The sequence below is a fragment of the Anomaloglossus baeobatrachus genome, chromosome 12, assembly GCF_048569485.1.
Source record: "Anomaloglossus baeobatrachus isolate aAnoBae1 chromosome 12, aAnoBae1.hap1, whole genome shotgun sequence".
NCBI classification, from domain to species: domain Eukaryota; kingdom Metazoa; phylum Chordata; class Amphibia; order Anura; family Aromobatidae; genus Anomaloglossus; species Anomaloglossus baeobatrachus.
The window spans coordinates 38,088,273-38,108,076 of record NC_134364.1 but is presented as its reverse complement, the minus strand read 5'-3'; the positions used below and the strand labels follow the sequence as shown (position 1 = coordinate 38,108,076).

General features: G+C 44.9%; 1 protein-coding gene across 1 annotated transcript in view; it reads left to right on the top strand.

Annotated features, from left to right (window-relative positions):
- The first annotated feature begins 3,785 nt into the window (after nucleotides 1–3,785).
- LOC142258477 (deubiquitinase DESI2-like) overlaps nucleotides 3,786–19,804 on the top strand; it is a 104,494-nt gene continuing 88,475 nt past the window's right edge. The window contains exon 1 of the mRNA XM_075331097.1: nucleotides 3,786–4,644. Within this exon, the coding sequence (XP_075187212.1) occupies nucleotides 4,606–4,644 (39 nt within the window). The 5' untranslated portion in view covers nucleotides 3,786–4,605. The remainder of the gene's footprint in view (nucleotides 4,645–19,804) is intronic.

The following is a 19,804-nucleotide window of genomic DNA, read 5'->3' as shown; positions in this document are numbered from 1 at the left end:
TGTCAAGGGCCCATATTACCTTATCTACTATGTAGTTTTTAATGTTGATACTGATATATTGAATAGTCTTATTATTACTATTTATTTATGCAAAAGTCTGTGAAATCTTGACTTAATTAAAATACTTTTTGGCAGACCTGTATACTTGCCTTGGAGTTATGCCTATTAATTGAATGTCCTTATACGTGTCATGTATTTTTCTGATTCACCTGTTTTTGAAAAATGTTTTTCGATGTTTCACATACATCACTGGGGGTATATAGATCTCAGGGGGGCACAGACAGCCATGGGGAGGCCGGAGTGGCACAGACAGCCATGGGGCGGCTGGAGTGGCACAGACAGCCATGGGGAAGTTGGCGGGTCACAGACAGACATAGGAAGGCTGGAAGGACACAGACAGGCCTGGGGAGGCTGGAGGGGCACAGACATCCCTGGGGAGGCTGGAGGGGCACAGACAGCCCTAGGGATACTGGAGGGTCACCCAGCGACACAAACAAATTTGGGAGACGCGGGGCAGCCGCTCTTCTGTGGGACAAGAGTGCATTGCGCGCTTACACCGCCCACAAAGTAGGTCCTCACACTGGCTTTGGACAGAGTGAAGATGTAATCTTGGATGGAGCCCATACATTCTAGGCTCAACCGTGTATGCATCGCAGCCCGGGTACTGTGGTCCCTGAGAATCTGTCTGGGGGGCCGCAGAAAAGGTCACATGGCCCGCGGGCTAGAGATTCCCCACCCCTGTTGTAGATTCAATTAGTATCTCTCAATTAGTGACTTTTTGATTCATGAGAAATTCATCAAACAATTTGCGCCTTTTGTGGTTTACTTGGTTTTCTAATTTTTACATTAATGTGGATTTTACAGAAGTATTGGTGTATGTGCACAAACTTTAAAAATTTTCTGCATGAAATCTGCACCTTCTGGCAGAAAAATGCACCAAAAAATGCATCGAAAAACACATGCGGTTAAGGTGCATTTTTGGTATTTCGGCAGGAAAAACACCCCAACGATTGACATGCTGCGATTTGTTTCTGAACCAAAATCTGCAAGTAAAAAAAGTAAGTTATGCACAGCACTTCAGAAATCTCATAGACTAAAGCCTGCTTTACATGTTGCAATTTCGCATACGATATCGTATGCGATTTGCAACGCCCCATCGTATGTGTGGCACGTTCAATTTGTTGAACGTGCCGCACAAACGATTAACCCCCATCACACGTACTTACCTTCCGTACGACCTCGATGTGGGCGGCGAACGTCCACTTCCTGGAGTGGGAGGGATATTTGGCGTCACATCGACGTCACGCGGCAGCCGGCCAATAGAAGCGGAGGGGCGGAGATGAGTGGGACGTAAACATTCCGCCCACCTCCTTCCTTCCGCATTGTGGGCCGGGAGACACAGGACGTAGGTAAGATCTGTTCATCATTCCCGGGGTGTCACACACTGCGATGTGTGCTACCCCGGGTACGATGAACAATCTAACGTGCAATTCTAGAGACAGGTACGATGTGTATGCGATCAACGTTTTAACGTTCAATCACAATCGCACGGAACTGTCACACACTGCAATGTACCTTACAATGCCGGATGTGCGTCACTTACGACGTGACCCCGCCGACACATTGTAAGATACATTGCAGCGTGTAAAGCAGGCTTAAGGCTAAGAACGCACTTTGCGTTCTCCTACTAGCAGTTCTAAAAGCACGTTTTGGGCTTAATTGATTTGACCAAAGTTGCCTTTTTCAGAACTTTAGCGCTGAAAACGCATGCGTATTTACCGCGTTTTAGATGCGTTTTCAGTGCTTTTTACATGCTTTTTCACCTGCGTTTTGACAGATGCGTTTTGAACATCAAGACACTGCTAAATAAAGTTTAAACAGTCAAACACAATGAAAAAAGAGAAAAAAAAGGAACACAGAATTTTAGAAATAATTTAGAAAATAGAAATAATGAAAAAATATATAGCGGTAATTTAGTATTTATTGGAAAAATAGCAATAATTTATTATTTTTCTTTAATTTAATTGTCGGACTATGTGTGTGTGTAAAGGGACATATGAAATCATTATTTTAATGTCCAAAAAGCATGCGTTTTGGTAGTCCAAAACGCATGTTTTCTGCACATAAAAAGCAGTAAAACGCAGGAATTTGTAGGAATCTTGGTTTTTGCCATTTCTCATTGACTTCAATGTTAGCAAAACGCACCCAAAATGGCAAAAACAACTGACATGCTGCTTCTTTGAACGCATGGTTTTTGCCACAAAATATGCAAATTAAACGCAGCATTTAGAAACGCAAAGTGCGGTCTGAAAATCACCATTTTCCATTGACTTTGCTGCAAAATCAAAACGCATGCCTTTTGGCATGAAAAAGGTGCTTCTCAAAATGGACCTAAAAAGCAGTGGAAACGCAAAGTGCGTTCTTAGCCTTAGATAGCTTCAGGATAGGCATGCAGATTTTTGTGCAGATTTCTCAAAAAATGCATCAAAATCTGCATAAAAAAAAACGCACTGTGTGCACATTTCATAGATCATGAAATGTGACTAATTAAAAAAAAAAAAATCCCAAAATCTGGTACGACTGTACTCCAGCTCCACCCGGAGTGATTTTATGTTTGCCAGTTACTTGTGCACATTTTACAAAAACGTGCTCCTTTTCTGATTTAAAAACTTGCAAAACCAGTTACAGACAGAAAAAAAAGACAATTTTGAGCTTTGTGAAAGATTCACGAATTGCCATTTTGATTAATTTGGGGCAAAAAATGTCAGCGAAAACAAAAAGTCAAAAGTGAAAAGTGACTAAAAAACACTAATGATGAATAAGGCCCCAAACCTTATTGCAAACCTTTGTACTGTTTTTTGAATACAGATGCTTCCTTAAGCCCCCTTTACACGTCCGTGAAAAACACTGACGTTTTGCACCTAAAGTGTTGAAGTTGTGCATGTCCACCCGTGTGCCGTGATTTTGGCACAAGTGTGTTCTCCGTGTGCTATCCGTGATAGTACACGGACAGCAGGAACATTTTACTCAACTGTCCCAGGAGCTGATGTCTCCCGCGCTGCTGCTTCCGGTTCCGTGGTGCAGTGAATATTCATGAGCATAATGAATGGGAAAGGAAGCAAGTGACAGCAGCACCGAAGACAGCAGCGCTGGAGACAGGTGAGTATAGAAAAGCATTTAATTTCACAGACACATGTCTTCTCCGGTACGTGTCACACTGATGTCACATCAGTGTGTGGTCCATGTGACATCAGTGCTGCCAGAGAAAAACGGAATTGTCTCTGTAAGGAATACACGGACACACATCCATGAGAAAACACTGATGCGTGTGCAGACCCGTTAATTTTAATGGGTCTCTGTATGTCAGTGTCTCTGGTATGTATGAAAATGGACGTCACACGTACCGGAATCACTGACATAAGGTCCCATCATGAACAAACTAGGATTCTACTATATATTTTACAAGCGTCTGCCTCCCTGACTCTGCTATAACCAGATCATTAGATTTCATCTTGGGAATGACACTTGATAGTACTTTGCATCGCACTCTCCACATCTCGTTCCTTTCATATATTAGGTTACACCATGATGCAATTGTACGGTCTCTGGCAGGGAAACGGTTAATCTTACTCTCTTATCCCAGACGAGCAAGAATCCTTCTAGCTGTGGGAATCTCATTAGGGAATTCCATGGGCTGGAAGTTAATAAAAAGGGAACTCATGAATGGCTCACATGCACAATTGATGGTACCACCTCCATCTCTGGAGGCCTGGGGATGCTGTATGATGTAACTTGCCTCCCTGCAGCTTCCATTCACATCTATTAGGCAGATGGCCAGGACTCCTCCTTCTATGTAGATGAAGTCATCCTGTCCCTATATTTTTTTTATGGCTACTACGCGGTGTGCACTATAGATCCACCAGGGTTACGCTCCATCTCCTGCTCTGAAGATGCATGGATTTTTCACCCTCTTTCCCCGACGGCTCTTTACATCCTATGACATGAGTTGTCTCTTTCCCTGATTTTCCAGGAAGCAGCATCAGCACCGTGGGTTCTCCGATCTGTCAGTATTCCCACGAGCAGTGATAAGCATTGGATACGAATCCTAGAGAAGCCTATCTGATTTACCGCTATCCTTGCCTTATGCAAGACACAACCTCCCTGCAATCGGTAGCTAGACGGAAGAGATAACCAGCCCTGTATTCTCCACAACCGATGCGGAGTTTATTGGAGAATGCAGTGAGAAGCAGCATGTTTTCCAGTGCCGAGCTAACCTTAAGCACCGTAAAGGTCATTGGTATACACCATTGCAGCAAAATCCGCCGTATTCTTTTGCACTGAACTATGTTCTTTTCGGAAATGGATTGCAGAACGTAGAACTTGGGGTTCACACCTGACTTGGCGGACGTGTCCAGATACACCCAAGGGCTACAGCATGAGAGCAAAATCCGATATCTGCATAACTTTGGCCAAAAAGAACCTCCGAGCTGTTTGTTTGGAGGACCTAGAATGAGAACGTTCTTTTTTCTTCTGTAACCCATTGCAGTATTGACCAGAAGGAATTTGCAATCCTGGGAGAACCGGAAAGAACCGATCAGCATCACGATGGCAAACGAACCGGTGATACTAAATGTTTATGACATGGTAAGTTCTGTCTGCCGCCCGAGTCATCAAAGGGTTAAATATTCAATCTATAGGTGGCAATATGGAACGCTGCAGCTCTTTCTTGGAGAGCAGCACCCCTCTCGCTTGCTTGTTTGCCTGCTGTCTCAGAAACACTGGGTTTCCTGCAAAATATACACGGGTCCATTAATTCCGGTTATTTATAGTTTTTTTTCTCCAGCTGATATCAGTGTGAATGTTTTCTAGTTTGCAATATATGGCTTGGCTTTTTTTTAGTGATATTTTAGGTTGTGAAATAAATTGCAAAGATTGATTGTGGTCTACAGAAGTAAAACACTATGGGTGGCAATCCTTATAAATCATGGCAGCTATTAACTTCAGTCATGACTGCCGACATTAATCTATAATTCATACGTACGGATTGGATTTGTTTTAGGAAATGTTGGCTTAATTTACAAAAAATAGATTTTTTTTTTTGGCTGGCCTATTTCTAGGCGTTTGCTCCTATGAGGTCAGGCGTGGCATCTGTCAGGTTAACGAGAAAGTTTTATAGGCGATGAATAGCTTTTGAGCAAAATGTCTCCAAAATTGAACATATTATTTGTGCCTATTGTACTATATGGATATATTATGCAAAAAACTTTATTCCTGATCTTTAGATTAAGACTTCGCCCGTCTCATCTTCTGCGAGTAGTTGTTTACTAGATATAGGTACTTATACGCTAATCTTGGGGTCAATGCAGTCACCAGTGGGTTAAATAGAGAAGTCTATGGTGCTTATGCCAAACACAGATGGGCTTCTGGCGGCTAGCAAGGTAGTTGCCAACTGTACATAAAGAATTGCACGTGCGTGGTCTTCAATTATGATCCAATTAAGCACTACATACTCTAGGGCTCACTTGTGGTAATGGGTATTGTCATAATTCTGTAAGAACATATGCAGTGTTGGCCTGATATCCACCAAAGGAAAAGATTGGGATTATGGTCCACCCCCACCTATACAAAATGTACATGTAAAATTTTAATTGTAAACTTATTTGAATCATTGCATAGAAAAGAAATGTCATCAATATGGTCTAATAGGTAGAGGTTGTGAATAAACCCGTAAGTAAAGACTCTTGCGGAAATTGGTTAGTTCTAAGGTCGGCCCCAAAGATGGCTTTTCTGTGACGTTTTGGAGCAAGTCGATGTTCAGAGCTTGGGCCACAGAAGGCTCATCTGGAAGGCCTGTACGTAGACTTGTTTTATGGACATGAACATAACTTTCTGATCGCACTACCCAACCGTCTTATCACTAAGAAGAATATATACCATGCCAACCAGAGGGTTATTTTTACACTAAGTAACATAGGCTCCAAATGAAACATAATGCCCTACAGCTCATCTACAATATTGTGGTGTATATTACAGTTGACCAAATAAATTCTCAGGACTCTGGTCCAGAGGAAACGTCAATACTCCATGGCAGGTGGATCAGAGCACTGCAAACTTACATACTACCTGCTGGCATCCCCGGCAACTCTTCTGATTAGTAGACCCTGTGATGGCATAAGTAATAAGAAGAGGTGCCACAAATATAGGCAGGTAGTAGGATGGTTGCAGTGTTTTGATCCACCTGCGATGGAGTACCGACATTACCGGTTGCTGTGTATTGATACACCTGCCACGGAGTATCGACATTACCGGTTGCAGTGTTTTGATCCACCTGCCATGGAGTAATGACATTACCGACAGACCAGGGTCCTATGAATTATTTTGATCAATTCTCGCATATAGGCTTTTCTAATATCTCCTAACTAAAACACACTCTTGCATCAGACCAGACTGAAATGAGACTGGCATGCCTCAGATTTAATCTGGTAGTCTCCTGGGCCGTGGTCATTTTCCCTCTCCAGAGCCACAATCAGGTTTGGTCACTGTCCTGGTTCTGAACACTTTGTTTGTTTTACTTTCGGCCAACAAGTGTTTCCAATTTTATAATTCAGCCTGCCCTATCACCTAGCGGGTGTGACTATATAAATACTCAAATACTCCATGGACTTGCATTTCCTGTTGGTGATATTTCTGAAGTGGACCCTGCTTCGAATTATAGCCTGTCTGCCAAGTCCTGTCCTTAGACATCCAGTTAGAGTTGTTTCAGTATGCACAGTGGCATTTAGGGACTACGCTGCTGGAAACCCTAGTCTGTACAACAACCAGGCAGGTAAGGTGCATTAGTTTTGAGTTGGACCTTAGTTTACTTTATTTTCCACATATGCCCTATAGTCCACATAATAGAGACATTATAGAGATGTCCGACACCCTACTTACCAATATTTGCAGGTCAAAATTGATCAATTGGCCAATCCATGTCCAATGTCGCTCTTCAAAATGGGTTAATGCACAAGTTTAATCATTTTAATACGAAGGCATATACCCATATGAATGAGTCATGTAGTGTTTTAGAGCACTGGTTAGTAGGCAAAGTGTTTTAAAGTATTCATTTACGAGTCTATATAGAGGCCTATTGGTTTAGCTAAAGCATGTAGGCTTCATTGACTTATTGGACATTTGCTAGCAATTTTGTAAAGGCCACTTTACACGCAACGACATCACTAACGAAATGTCGTTGGGGTCACGGAATTTGTGACACACATCCTAGCGACGTCGTTGCGTGTGAAACGCAGGAATGACAGTTAACGATAAAAAATAATCACCATATCATTGATCGTTGACACGTCATTCTAATCTCAAATATCGTTGCTGCTGCAGGTACAATGTTGTTCGTCGTTCCTGCGGCAGCACACATCGCTATATGTGACACCGCAGGAACGAGGAACAACATCGTACCTGCGGCCGCCCGCAATGAGGAAGGAAGGAGGTGGACGGGATGTTCCACCCCTCCGCCCCTCCGCTTCTATTGGGCGGCCGCTTAGTGACGCTGCTGTGACGCCGAACGAACCTCCCCCTTTGAAAGAAGGCAGTTCGCTGACCACAGCGATGTCGCTAGGCAGGTAAGTATGTGTGACGGGTCCTAGCGATGTTGTGCACCACGAGCAGCGATTTGCCCGTGACGCACAACCGACAGGGGCAGGTGCTGTCACCAGTGACATCGCTAGCGATGTCGCTGTGTGTAAAGTGGCCTTAAGGTTAAAATATATATAAGACCCTATAAAAGTATTTAAAGAAAGTAATTTTATATGATAAATTATATTAGTCCTATGAAGGCAGCCTTCGTCCTATTACCTTGTGTTTTCAAGTAAGAGCAGCCCTTGCTCTGGCATACTCGAGCAGGACAACTATTTCATGGTTATCTATTTATTTAAAGGGACTCTGTCAGCACAATGTGATGAGTGTGTCATGGCCTGATGTGATCTCGGGGGATCTGTGATCAGATTGTTGATTGCAGATCGGCTTTAGTGCCCGCTGAATTGGAGCATACTTATTTCCACCCGATACTAAAGGGGTTAAGATTAATTTCTATTCTGCAGTGATCTAACAGGAAGTTGTAGCTTCAGCTGCGACCATTCCCTTCTGCTATAAAGATCTGTGCCTTACTCATCCCTATGACAGCTATAGCTCATACCCATGCTGTCCACTTTGAAGGAGCCAAAATCTGAAGAAACTGAGATGTCGCTTCCATTGCAGATAAGAAGTTCCTGCTGGAGAAGCTGTGAAGTGTTATTTGTTGTGTTTTCCCCACCTGTTTGTCTTTTTTTCCTCCATGTTGTCTTATTGCAGTGGCGAGACTAGTGTCTTTCTGGCCATCACTAGTCAGGGTGAGTTCAGGGCCAACGAGCCAACGAGGGTCTAGGCATGTGACGGTGCACGGGGGGGGGGGGGGGGACCCAACTAGGGATGTTAGGGAGTGCAAAGATCAGCCTCAGGCAAGTAGTTGGAGGTGACCCCGCTCCCCTCTCCATAGTGCCAGGACCTTCTGTTGTATTGCTACCCTGGTTGCCTCTGTGGTTTCCCGCTCGCTGGGAGTCCTATCATACCTGGCGCAACACCTGAAGTCACAATGTGACACACAAAATGATTGTTCAAACCAATCACAGGTGTTTGGTGCAGCATGGCATGGCCACGCAGTTCTCACCTACTTGTTTTGTATCTACTACTGCCCTCCACTTTCTTGATTGAGAGCTCTAACTTTATGTCAACAAGAGAAGAGCGAAAACCAAGAGTGCACCCGGTCGTCTGTGCTTAGTTTTAACAGTAAATTTCTGCTATCAGACTCCCTTAAAACGAGTCACATACCAGTCAAAAGCTTGGACAAACCTGTTCATGCAATGGTATTCCTTGTTCTTATTGGTATGTGCACATTGTAGTTCCTGACTTGAAGTCAGCAAAAAGAGGTACATGAATGGGAACAAAGAGTAAGTAAACAAGTATGAAACTAACCAGAATATATGTTAAACCTTATATTCATCTAAGTACACCCCCCTTTTACTCTGATGACAGCTTTAACTCTCTTGGTATTCTTTCGAGCAGCTTCATGAGGTTGTCATCTGGAATAGCTTCCAGCAATCATGAAGGACTTCCAAGAAGAGCAGAGGTCTTGTTGGCTGCTTTGCCTTCACTCGTCAGTCCAACTCATCACAACCCATTTCAGTTGTGTTGAGGTTGGGTGATTGTTGAGGCCATGTTATCTGACGCAGCTCTCCATACTTCACTCTCTTGGTCACATTGCCCTTACATAGTCTGGAGGAATTGTCCTGATGCAACACAAAAAATGGTCCCACTAAGTGAAAACCAGATAAGATGGCAGAATGCTGAGAATGCTGGGGAAGTATGCCATGAATTTGGAATACATTACTAATAGTGTCACCAGCCATTCACCATCACACCTCCCCCTTCATGCCTTACAGTGGGCACCACACATGTAGGAACCATAGGCTCACCATTTCAACATCTCATAAAGATAAGGAAGTTAGTACACAAAATCTAAAATTTTACATCATCAAACCATAATATAGATTTTCACTGATCTAATGTCCAGTACTTGTGCTGTTTGACCCAATCCAAGTCTTCTTTGTTTGTGGGCCTCAGTAGTTGCATTGTTTTCAGTAATTTTACACTAAAAGCCTGCTTCTCGCAGTATCCATTGGACAGTTGATGTTGAGATGTGTCTGCTACTGTCATGCTTCATGTCTGTGCATCATTTATGAAAACTTATCTAGGTGCTGTCAATTTTTGTTTTCTGAGGCTGGTAACTCTGATCTGAACTTATCCTCTGCTGCAAAGATAGTTTTTGGTGTTCCCTTCCTGGGGTGTTCCTCATGAGAACCAGTTTCATCATAGCAATTGATGCCTTTCATAACTGCACTTGAGGAGTGTTGCGGGGTGTTGCATGCATGCCATCTCTTGCTAAGTGCCATCATTGCAAAGTGCCTGGCAGTTATTTCAATGGCAGTTAGGGCAGGAGGCAGCAGGTAAACTACTCTTTGAGACAGTCTGTTTTAACCATGACTATTATTTCTATCTCTATCATTCTATATGCTTTTACTGTCCACTTTCACCGCCCTGTCACCCCTCCATCACCACTCATCCACATCAGCCCCTCTCTCCTCCCCTCTCCTATGCACAGCTCACAGGCTCTTTTCACCTATCTTAATAATCTCATTCAATCAAGCTCCAGGGACTTAGGGTGGTGTCACACACAGCGATGACGACAACGACGTCGCTGCTATGTCACCATTTTCTGTGACGTTGCAGCGACGTCCCGTCGCTGTCGCTGTGTGTGACATCCAGCAACGACCTGGCCCCTGCTGTGAGGTCGCCGGTCGTTGCTGAATGTCCAGCTTCATTTTTTGGTCATCGCTCTCCCGCTGTGACACACACATCGCTGTGTGTGACAGCGAGAGAGTGACGAAATTAAGAGAGCAGGGAGCAGGAGCCGGCGTCTGGCAGCTGCGGTAAGCTGTAACCACGGTAAACATCGGGTAACCAAGGGAAGACCTTTCCCTGGTTACCCGATATTTACCTTCGTTACCAGCGTCCGCTCTCGCTGCCAGTGCCGACTCCTGCTCTCTGCTCATGTAGCTGCAGTACACATCGGGTAGTTAACCCGATGTGTACTGTAGCTAGGAGTGCAGGGAGCCAGCGCTAAGCAGTGTGCGCGGCTCCCTGCTCTGTGCACACATAGCACAGTGACACGTGTCGTTATGATCGCTGCTGCTTCTGCTGTGTTTGACAGCTAAGCAGTGATCATAACAGCGACTTACAAGGTCGCTGTTGCGTCACAGAAAATGGTGATGTAACAGCGACGTCGTTGTCGCTGTCGCTATGTGTGAACCCAGCTTTACACAAAAAGCCATGCCACAAGTCCAAAAATCATCTGATCTTTCTCCTTCTACTCCTACTTCTTTCAGGTGATATCTCTCCCAATCCCGGGCCACCCCATGCTAACTTTACCCCCTCCCCCACCTCCTATAAAAACCCTGCTAACCTTATTAACATTAGTTGTACACCCTCACTTCCCTCTTTTAATTGTGCTTTCTGGAATCCACGGTCCGTATGTAACAAGCTTCCTTACATCCACAATCTCTTTCTCAATAACTCTCTTAATCTGCTAGCCCTCACTGGGACCTGGATTCAGGATTCTGACACTACTTCCCCTGCTGCCATCTCTCACGGTGGTTTACACTTTTCCCATTCACCAAGACCTGGAAACAGACATGGTGATGGAGTCAGTTTACTCCTGTCTCCACAATGCACTTTCCAGGTCATCCCCCCAGCTCCATCACTCTTATTCCCATCCTTTGAGGTCCACACCATCAGACTCTTCCATCCCCTCTCCCTCAGAGTAGCTGTCATATACCGTCCACCAGGCTCACCCACCCAGTTCCTTGACCACTTTTCAGCCTGGCTGACGCACTTCATGTCCTCAGAGTTACCAACCCTTATCCTAGGAGACTTTAACATCCCGATAAACAGCCCCTCCTCCCCATCTGCATCCCAGCTTCTATCTCTCACCACCTCCCTTGGCCTCTCACAACTCTCATCCTCTGAGACACATGAAGATGGTAACACCCTTGACCTGGTCTTTATCCGCCTCTGCTCAATCTCTGACTTTGACAACTCACCTCTTCCCCTCTCTGACCACAACATCCTCTCCTTCAAACTCACAAACCCTTGCCCATCCCAGCACACTCCCACCAATCACACATTCAGAAACCTACAGGCCATCGATTCTCAGACACTTTCAGACTCTTTACACGCATCACTGTCCCCTATCTCCTCACTTTCCTGTCCTGATCTGGCTGTAAAGCCCTACAATGACACACTCAGGACTACACTAGACCAAGTAGCGCCCCTCAGCCTCAGAAAGACCAAACACAGAGTAAAACAGCCCTGGCTCACATCCCAAACTCGATTTCTTCAGCGATGCTCCAGGAGTGCCGAACGCCTATGGAGGAAATCCCGCACACTAGAAAACTTCATCCACTACAAGTTCATGTTAAGGACCTACAACTATTCCCTTCACCTCGCCAAACAGACCTACTTCACCACCCTTATTTCCTCACTTGCCAACAATCCAAAAAAGCTCTTTGACACCTTTCACTCCCTCTTCAGTCCCAAAGTACAGACCCCTGTCACAGCCCTTCATGCTGATGACCTGGCCTCGTATTTCACAGAGAAAATAGAAAACATCCGCCAAGAGATCAGCTCCCAGCCACCAAGCGCTGTGAATCCCATCTATCCCCATATCCCATCCAGCTCACTTTCCACATTTGACCCAGTCACAGAGGAGGAAGTCTCCAGGCTCCTATCCTCCTCTCGTCCTACCACTTGCCCTACTGATCCCTTCCCCACACCTCTACTCCAGTCCCTCTCTCCGGTTGTCACCACTCACCTAACTAAAATCTTCACTCTCTCTCTCTCTTCGGGTATCTTCCCTTGCTCCCTCAAACACTCTATCATTACTCCATTATTAAAAAAACCCTTCTCTTGATCCGTCCTGCACAAGCAACTACAGACCAGTCTCCAATCTCTCCTTCATCTCCAAACTCTTGGAGCGCCTGGTCTATTCTCGTCTCACCAGCTACCTCTCCTCTCACTCTCTTCTAGATCCTTTACACTCTGGCTTCCGCCCTTTACACTCAACAGAAACTGCCCTTGTCAAAGTGACCAATGACCTATTGACAGCAAAACGTAACGGTGACCACTCTCTGCTTATTCTTCTTGACCTTTCTGCTGCCTTCGACACTGTTGCCCACAGTCTCCTTCTCTCTATGCTCCATTCTATCGGCCTAAAGGACACTGTGCTCTCCTGGTTCTCTTCCTATCTTTCTGGCCGTTCATTCAGTGTATCATTTGCTGGCTCCACATCTTCTCCTCTCCCTCTCACTGTTGGGGTCCCTCAAGGTTCAGTCCTTGGCCCTCTTCTTTTCTCCCTCTACACTGCCCCAATTGGACAGACCATCAGCAGATTTGGCTTTCAGTACCATCTTTATGCTGATGACACACAGCTATACACCTCATCCCCTGAGCTCACCCCCGCTGAACTAAAGAACACAAGTGACTGCCTGACTGCAGTTTGCAATGTCATGTCTGCTCTCTATCTGAAACTTAACCTTTCCAAAACTGAACTTCTTCTTTTCCCTCCATCTTCCAACCTTCCTCAACCTGACATCTCCCTCTCTGTGTGTGGCACCATGATAAGTCCTAGGCCGCAGGCCCGCTATCTGGGCCTTATACTTGACACTGATCTCTCCTTCACCTCCCACATACAATTTCTTGCCCGCTCCTGCCGCTTGCACCTCAAGAACATCTCTAGAATCCGCCCCTTTCTCACTATGGAAACGACAAAAACCCTCACCGTGGCCCTGATCCACTCTCGCCTTGACTACTGTAACTCTCTATTAATTGGTCTCCCCCTAACTAGACTCTCTCCTCTACAGTCCATCCTTAATGCAGCAGCCAGGGTCACCTATCTGGCTAACCGCTACACGGATGCCTCTGCTATGTGCCAGTCATTGCACTGGCTGCCCATATATCACAGGATCCAATTCAAATTGCTTGTTCTCACCCACAAAGCTCTCCACAGTGCGGCACCCCCCTACATCTCCACCCTCCTCTCTGTCTATCACCCCACCCGTTCTCTACGCTCTGCAAGCGACTTTCGACTAACATCCACACTAATTCGAACCTCCCACTCCCGGATCCAAGACTTCTTCCGAGCTGCACCAACCCTCTGGAACGCTCTACCCCAAGAAGTTAGGATAAATCACAACTTACTCAGCTTCAGATGCACCCTAAAGACGCATCTTTTTAGGGCGGCCTATCACACTTCCTAATCAGATTCGATTCACATAGTCCCTCTACAACTTCTCACAACATAACTCCACATCAAACTTCATGGCACCCAAAGGCATCTCAAGGCTCGGGCCCACTGGTCGAGGAAACCACTATCTAGCCCCCATTTCCGTGAGATGGCTGGATTGTCATTGTAAATAAGCACTTGAACCTTGCCTCTCCCCCCCATCTCATTGTAGATTGTAAGCTCTCACGAGCAGGTTTGTGTTTTTTCTTTTTTTTTTTCCCCTCTAAATATTGTATTTCTATAACTGTTACTTGTTTGTATATGATCCTCCTGAATTGGAAAGCGCTGCAGAATATGTTGGCGCTATAGAAATAAAGATTATTATTATTATTATTGAGGATACCTTCAAGGTTTTAGCAATTTTCTAGATTAACTGACAACCATGTCTTAAAATAATGATATACTGTCATTTTTCTTTACCTAGTTGAGTGGTTCTTGGCTTAGAACAGTTGTGGAATAGGGCTTAGTACTCTATGGGACAGTGCAACAACACTTGATGGTTGCAAACACTTTCTGATAAAACTTTGCAGCTGCACTTCTGTTCTTCAATCACCCGCCAATGCAGACAATTACACTATAGTATGACAACACTAACAATATTATATTTATCCCATTTTCACTTCAGAAAGGAAGATTCTCTAGTCAGGCCAAAGTTATATGAGGCTAAATCAATACTAAACTTGTTATGAGGTTAATTCATAAGTGACATCTAGTATGGCCGGACGTCCTGCTGGCACTGATGTAATAAAAGCAGAAAACGATGCCAATATCTCTGTAGATAAAACCATATTGACTGTATAGTCTACTTTAGCAGGAGCATTTCAGGCCAATAATGAGTATTGATCATCTATACTATTGGGTAGCACAGTGGCTGAGTGGTTAGAATGTTATGGGCATGTTACTGTGTTTTCCCAAAAATAAGCCCTGCGTCGAAAATGAGCACTACCAGGAATATTAGGCCTTTTTGGAGCAAGGCTTAAATATAAGCCCTACACCGAAAGTAAGCCGTAGTTGCGGTTCAATAATGAAGCGTCCATGCAGCTAAAAAAGTTAAAGAATACTGCAGGACACTTAATTATAGAAAGCAGACACCCCCAAAAGAGAGAAGAAAGAAAACCCCATGATCATACTCACCAGAAGCTGTACAGAAGGACATGAAGTGGATCACACATCCCCACAAATAAAATTGCACACCCACACACATCAGATCGCACACACACTCACCACATACAGTGATATTGATTGCTTCTGGCCGGCATAAGGACCTGGGACGCAGTGCAGTGGAGCGCGAGAACCTGCGGGTGGAATGCAAGGAGGACACGGCAGTGGAACGAATTGATGCGTTCCACCCGCAGGTCCTCGTGCTCCACTGCGCTGCATCCTAGCATTCTGTGCCGGCTGTAAACAATTGTTATCACTGGATGTGGTGTGTGTGTGCGCGATCTGATGTGTGTGTGTATGAATGTGTGCATGCATCAGTGTGTGTGTGTCTGCCAGAAGCAGGGGAGGACGGCGTGTAGCATACCTGCTAGGAGCGCCCGCCGAAGATTGGAGAAGGACCTGGGAGTGATGCAGACGTCCGGGGTCTCGTAAGTATGACTCTACTGAGAAGGAAGTTCTGCATTTTTTGAGGGGAAAAACGTCCCCCAACCGTGCTTCCCCAAGAATAAGCCCTACCCGAAAATAAGCTCTAGTGCTTTTTCAGGGGCAAAAAAAAAAATATAAGAGAGTGTCTTATTTTCAGGGAGACATGGTAGCTGCCTATAACATGTAAAGATTATATTGGCTCAGGTAAAGGGCCGAATACTTTGCCACTACTCAAACTTCTAATTCCCCAATATACAACAATATGTATAATGAAAATAATTTTAAAAAATTGTGTGCATATAAATGAAACCATATATCAGGGAGCATTATATACGCTCCTCAACAATGAAATTGCAAGTCCAAGAAGAAAAAGTTCTCAATTAATTTAGTATGGCTGCAGGCCATGGATACCTGTTCAAGCCACACAGGCTGCTCACAGTAGCAAGTGCAACATGGCGGACGGATGATGTTTCTGTTAAAAAACTGCTCATTGGATATTTTGAGAAATGTCCGTATCAATGGTGGCAGCACAAAATTAATGTAACACTGATGTGTTTGTGTACCTGGAATGAAGACCGGAAGGGAGTCTGGATACTGTACATTATGACATCCTACACCATCATTTTGAGAGTAGAACGGGAGTATCATTCTCTTGTGAAGACCTTTTCATGGCGTGGCCCACATGGTTCCCAGGTGTAGACTTGAAGATGCAAAGGAGATATATCCTTTTCAATGATACATCCATGACAAAAGCTGGACTCAATGATAGCCAGAGATTGGTCTGGAGACCACATGGGCAACATCAAAAAAAGACCTTCATAAAGGAATGTCACACCAGTCTTACTCCTGGTATTATGATGTGGGGTGGCGCAATGTACAGTAACTTGACCTCTAGTTTTCATTCCAGGTACACTAACAGCTCAACATTACATACATTTAGTTCTGTAACCAGTGGTACGGCCATTTCTCCAAAGTGTCCCAAGAGCTATCTTTTCAACACGACTGCCAGGCAACATGATGCACATGTTACTGTGTGCAGCCTGAGTGGCTCTCAATGTGCTACCATGTCCTACAGTATCTCTGGACTTGTTTACCACCTTGCACATTTAGGATATTATTGGTCAAAAATTGCACAAGAAGCTGCCAGCAGTGGATGGAGATGATTTGCCCAAGTGCATTCAGTGTGGCGGAACATTCCTCAGACAACCATTAATAAACTCACTGATAGAAGCCAGGACCAGGGATTTCGAAGCGTGGCGCTCCTACTTGACATTGAGAAAACCCAGAGAGTGTTGCATATTCAATGTTGAGCATTTCGGACTGGATGTCCTCATTGTATATGGATAGAATGAATAAGGCCACCCAGTCCGAAACGCGTATGTGTGAGCTTGAATGTAACAACTACTGATTATTGTACCTTTGCCTTTTAACATAGAGTGAAAGATTTTAGAGATTTTTCAATAAATTGTGCTATTTTTTATGTATCCTTGGAAGCCGGATTTCTTCTCCTTTTCTTGTTCAATACTTTGGTTGTTCTATAAATGTTAATGTCAATCCACAACTAGAAATAACATTGATTCAGTAGATGTCAGCCCTCAGCTCTGCTTACATTATCATTCTTTTTATTGCATATATGTAGGGGTGAAACAGCAGTCAAGTTTTTGGTAACACTAAGGTAGTGGACAAAAAAAGATGCAAAGTCCAGTCCTCTTCTGTGGATAAAATAGCGCTACAATTTAGAACACTTTGCTGCTATTGAAACGCAACAGAGGATTTTCTATACCTGGTTTGTCCTAGTTTTTATGTGTGGATATAAACTAGCAATAGATAAATTATCCATGGAAGAGTGTTGCACTTGGTTTCTTTTTTTTGCTGCATGGAATCTTGTAATCGGTTTGTGCTGATCTATTTGTGTGTGGCGCCCCTGAGGCTTCAGTCACCACAGGGTACTGCATCTCCCTTAAGATGTAGTACTCATCCCAGGTAAGGAGAGTTTAATCGCTGGTGATTCTCACATTCACAAACCACAAACAGTTAGGGGCCTTCCCACTGGGGGTATGGCTTGGGGTAGATAGGGGGGGTGGCCATCACGAAGCGTGGGACTTTCCTGGTCACTAAGACAACCACCTGGGGGGCAGGCGCCACTTGGAGAAAAGGGAAGGAGCATCTCTACACATAGTTAGTTAGCCCTGGGCACAGCTTGGGGTGAGGCACACACTGGGACCTCGGTCCAATCTTCTTTTACTCACACTTCTGGGAGTGCCATAGGACCCGTGGCTTGGAGCAGACAGCTCAGCCCAGGTTCTCCACAGCTACACGGGATTACAGGGTCTGCAGAGAGTGCAGGAAACACCTGCAGCCCATTCCACATTCCACATAGACCAGGATTGGAGGGACCATGAACAGAAAGGACTCACAGTGAAAACACCGGCAGTGACCTCGAATTGCTCGAGATCGGCTGGGGCCCATCACGGCGGTGACCAGCATCTTCCGGGTAAAACCAAGACTATGCGTAAAGAGACCTTGAATCCGCAGAGACTGTGTCCGCCTGTCCTTGCTGGCTTCGGTGCCTGCCATTACTACTCCCCTCATCATCCTCCCCGGGGCCCGCTCCACCTGTGGGGAGCAGAAACATCTTAGCTGCTACTACCATCAGCCCCGGAGGACAGCGATAGCAGCGGCGGCTTTTCCCTGACCACGTACCGCAGGTGGAGTCACGAAACAATCCTTCACCAGCATCACCCCCAACCCCCTTCTTTTATTGTACACCTCGGGGCCACGAAACCGGGCGAAAGGGTCACCAGTGACATCCCCAGACCCGACATCATCGAGCCTGGCAACAAGTATTTAACCCCTTGCCCTGTGGGTGCTACATGTGCGCTGACAATTCTCCAGTTTAAACAAGAAGCTATTACTGCAAAACTTGTGTGCAAATTTGTCCCAGGCTTGGTGTTTCGTTGGTACACCTACCCCTTGTCATGTTAAAAATGGCCAGTGTTATGTCAGTTATTTTATATTTAGACAAGAAATATGATCTATGCTGTAAAATCTCATAATATACGAGTAAACATATTAGTAGTTCCAGTATACATATACATTAAAGCCTATAAAAAAAAAACCTGAAACACATAATGTAAAGCAATAATTTTTATTATTGTAGAAAAAGGTTTTTTTAAAAGGAAAAACATGAAAATAGAGAGGGTAGAGAGAATGCACAGTGAATAAATAACCCTGAATTGGTCACCTGTCAGTATCGAGGCAAATAAACAAGGGATATGCCAATAGTCAATACATAAGACACAATCGAAGATGTAAATAATGAAGAAATCACGTGGAGTAGGTCAGGTTCATATGATAAGGACTATCTATTCCTAACAAATTAGTCTTAAAGACATGCATAAAGTGCCAAGTGCTTAGAAGGAATAATTAAATAAGGCGGCTTTCACACTACGTTTTTTTAACATGCGTCCTGAACGTTTTTTTTAACGCAAAAACGGATCCAGTGGAAATGCGTTTTCATTTCAATGCATTTGCAATGGACTCGCGTCAACATGCGTTCACCTGCGTTTGCGTGCGTTATAGTGGGGATCCAGCGACTTGCAGTTTTTTAACTTTTTTCAAAAACGCTATTTGTAGCGTTTTTGAGCTGCGTCCAAATACTGCAAATTGCTGGATCCGGACTATACTGCACGCAAACGTATGTGAACGCTGGCATGCTGATAGGCAGGATCCTGCTTGCTTTACTGAGCATGCCCAGAAAACAGCCTGGTGTGATCAGTCTCTCTCTCCCCCTCCCTCTCTCCCCCGCCTGAGAGCTGCGGAGGCTCGTAACCAAGGTAAACATCGGGTAACTTGCTTGGATACCTGATGTTTACCTTGGTTACGTGTGCAGGGAGCCCGACTCCTAGCAGCTGCAGACGCTCGTAACCAAAGTAAATATCGGGTATCCAAGAAAGTTACCCGATGTTTACCTTGGTTACGTGTGCAGGGAGCCCGGCTCCTAGCAGCTGCAGACGCTCGTAACCAAGGTAAATATCGGGTATCCAAAAAAGTTACCCGATGTTTACCTTGGTTACGTGTGCAGGGAGCCCGGCTCCTAGCAGCTGCAGACGCTCGTAACCAAGGTAAATATCGGGTATCCAAAAATGTTACCCGATGTTTACCTTGGTTACGTGTGCAGGGAGCCTGGCTCCTAGCAGCTACAGACGCTCGTAACCAAGGTAAAGATCGGGTATCCAAGCAAGTTACCCGATGTTTACCTTGGTTACGTGTGCAGGGAGCCCGGCTCCT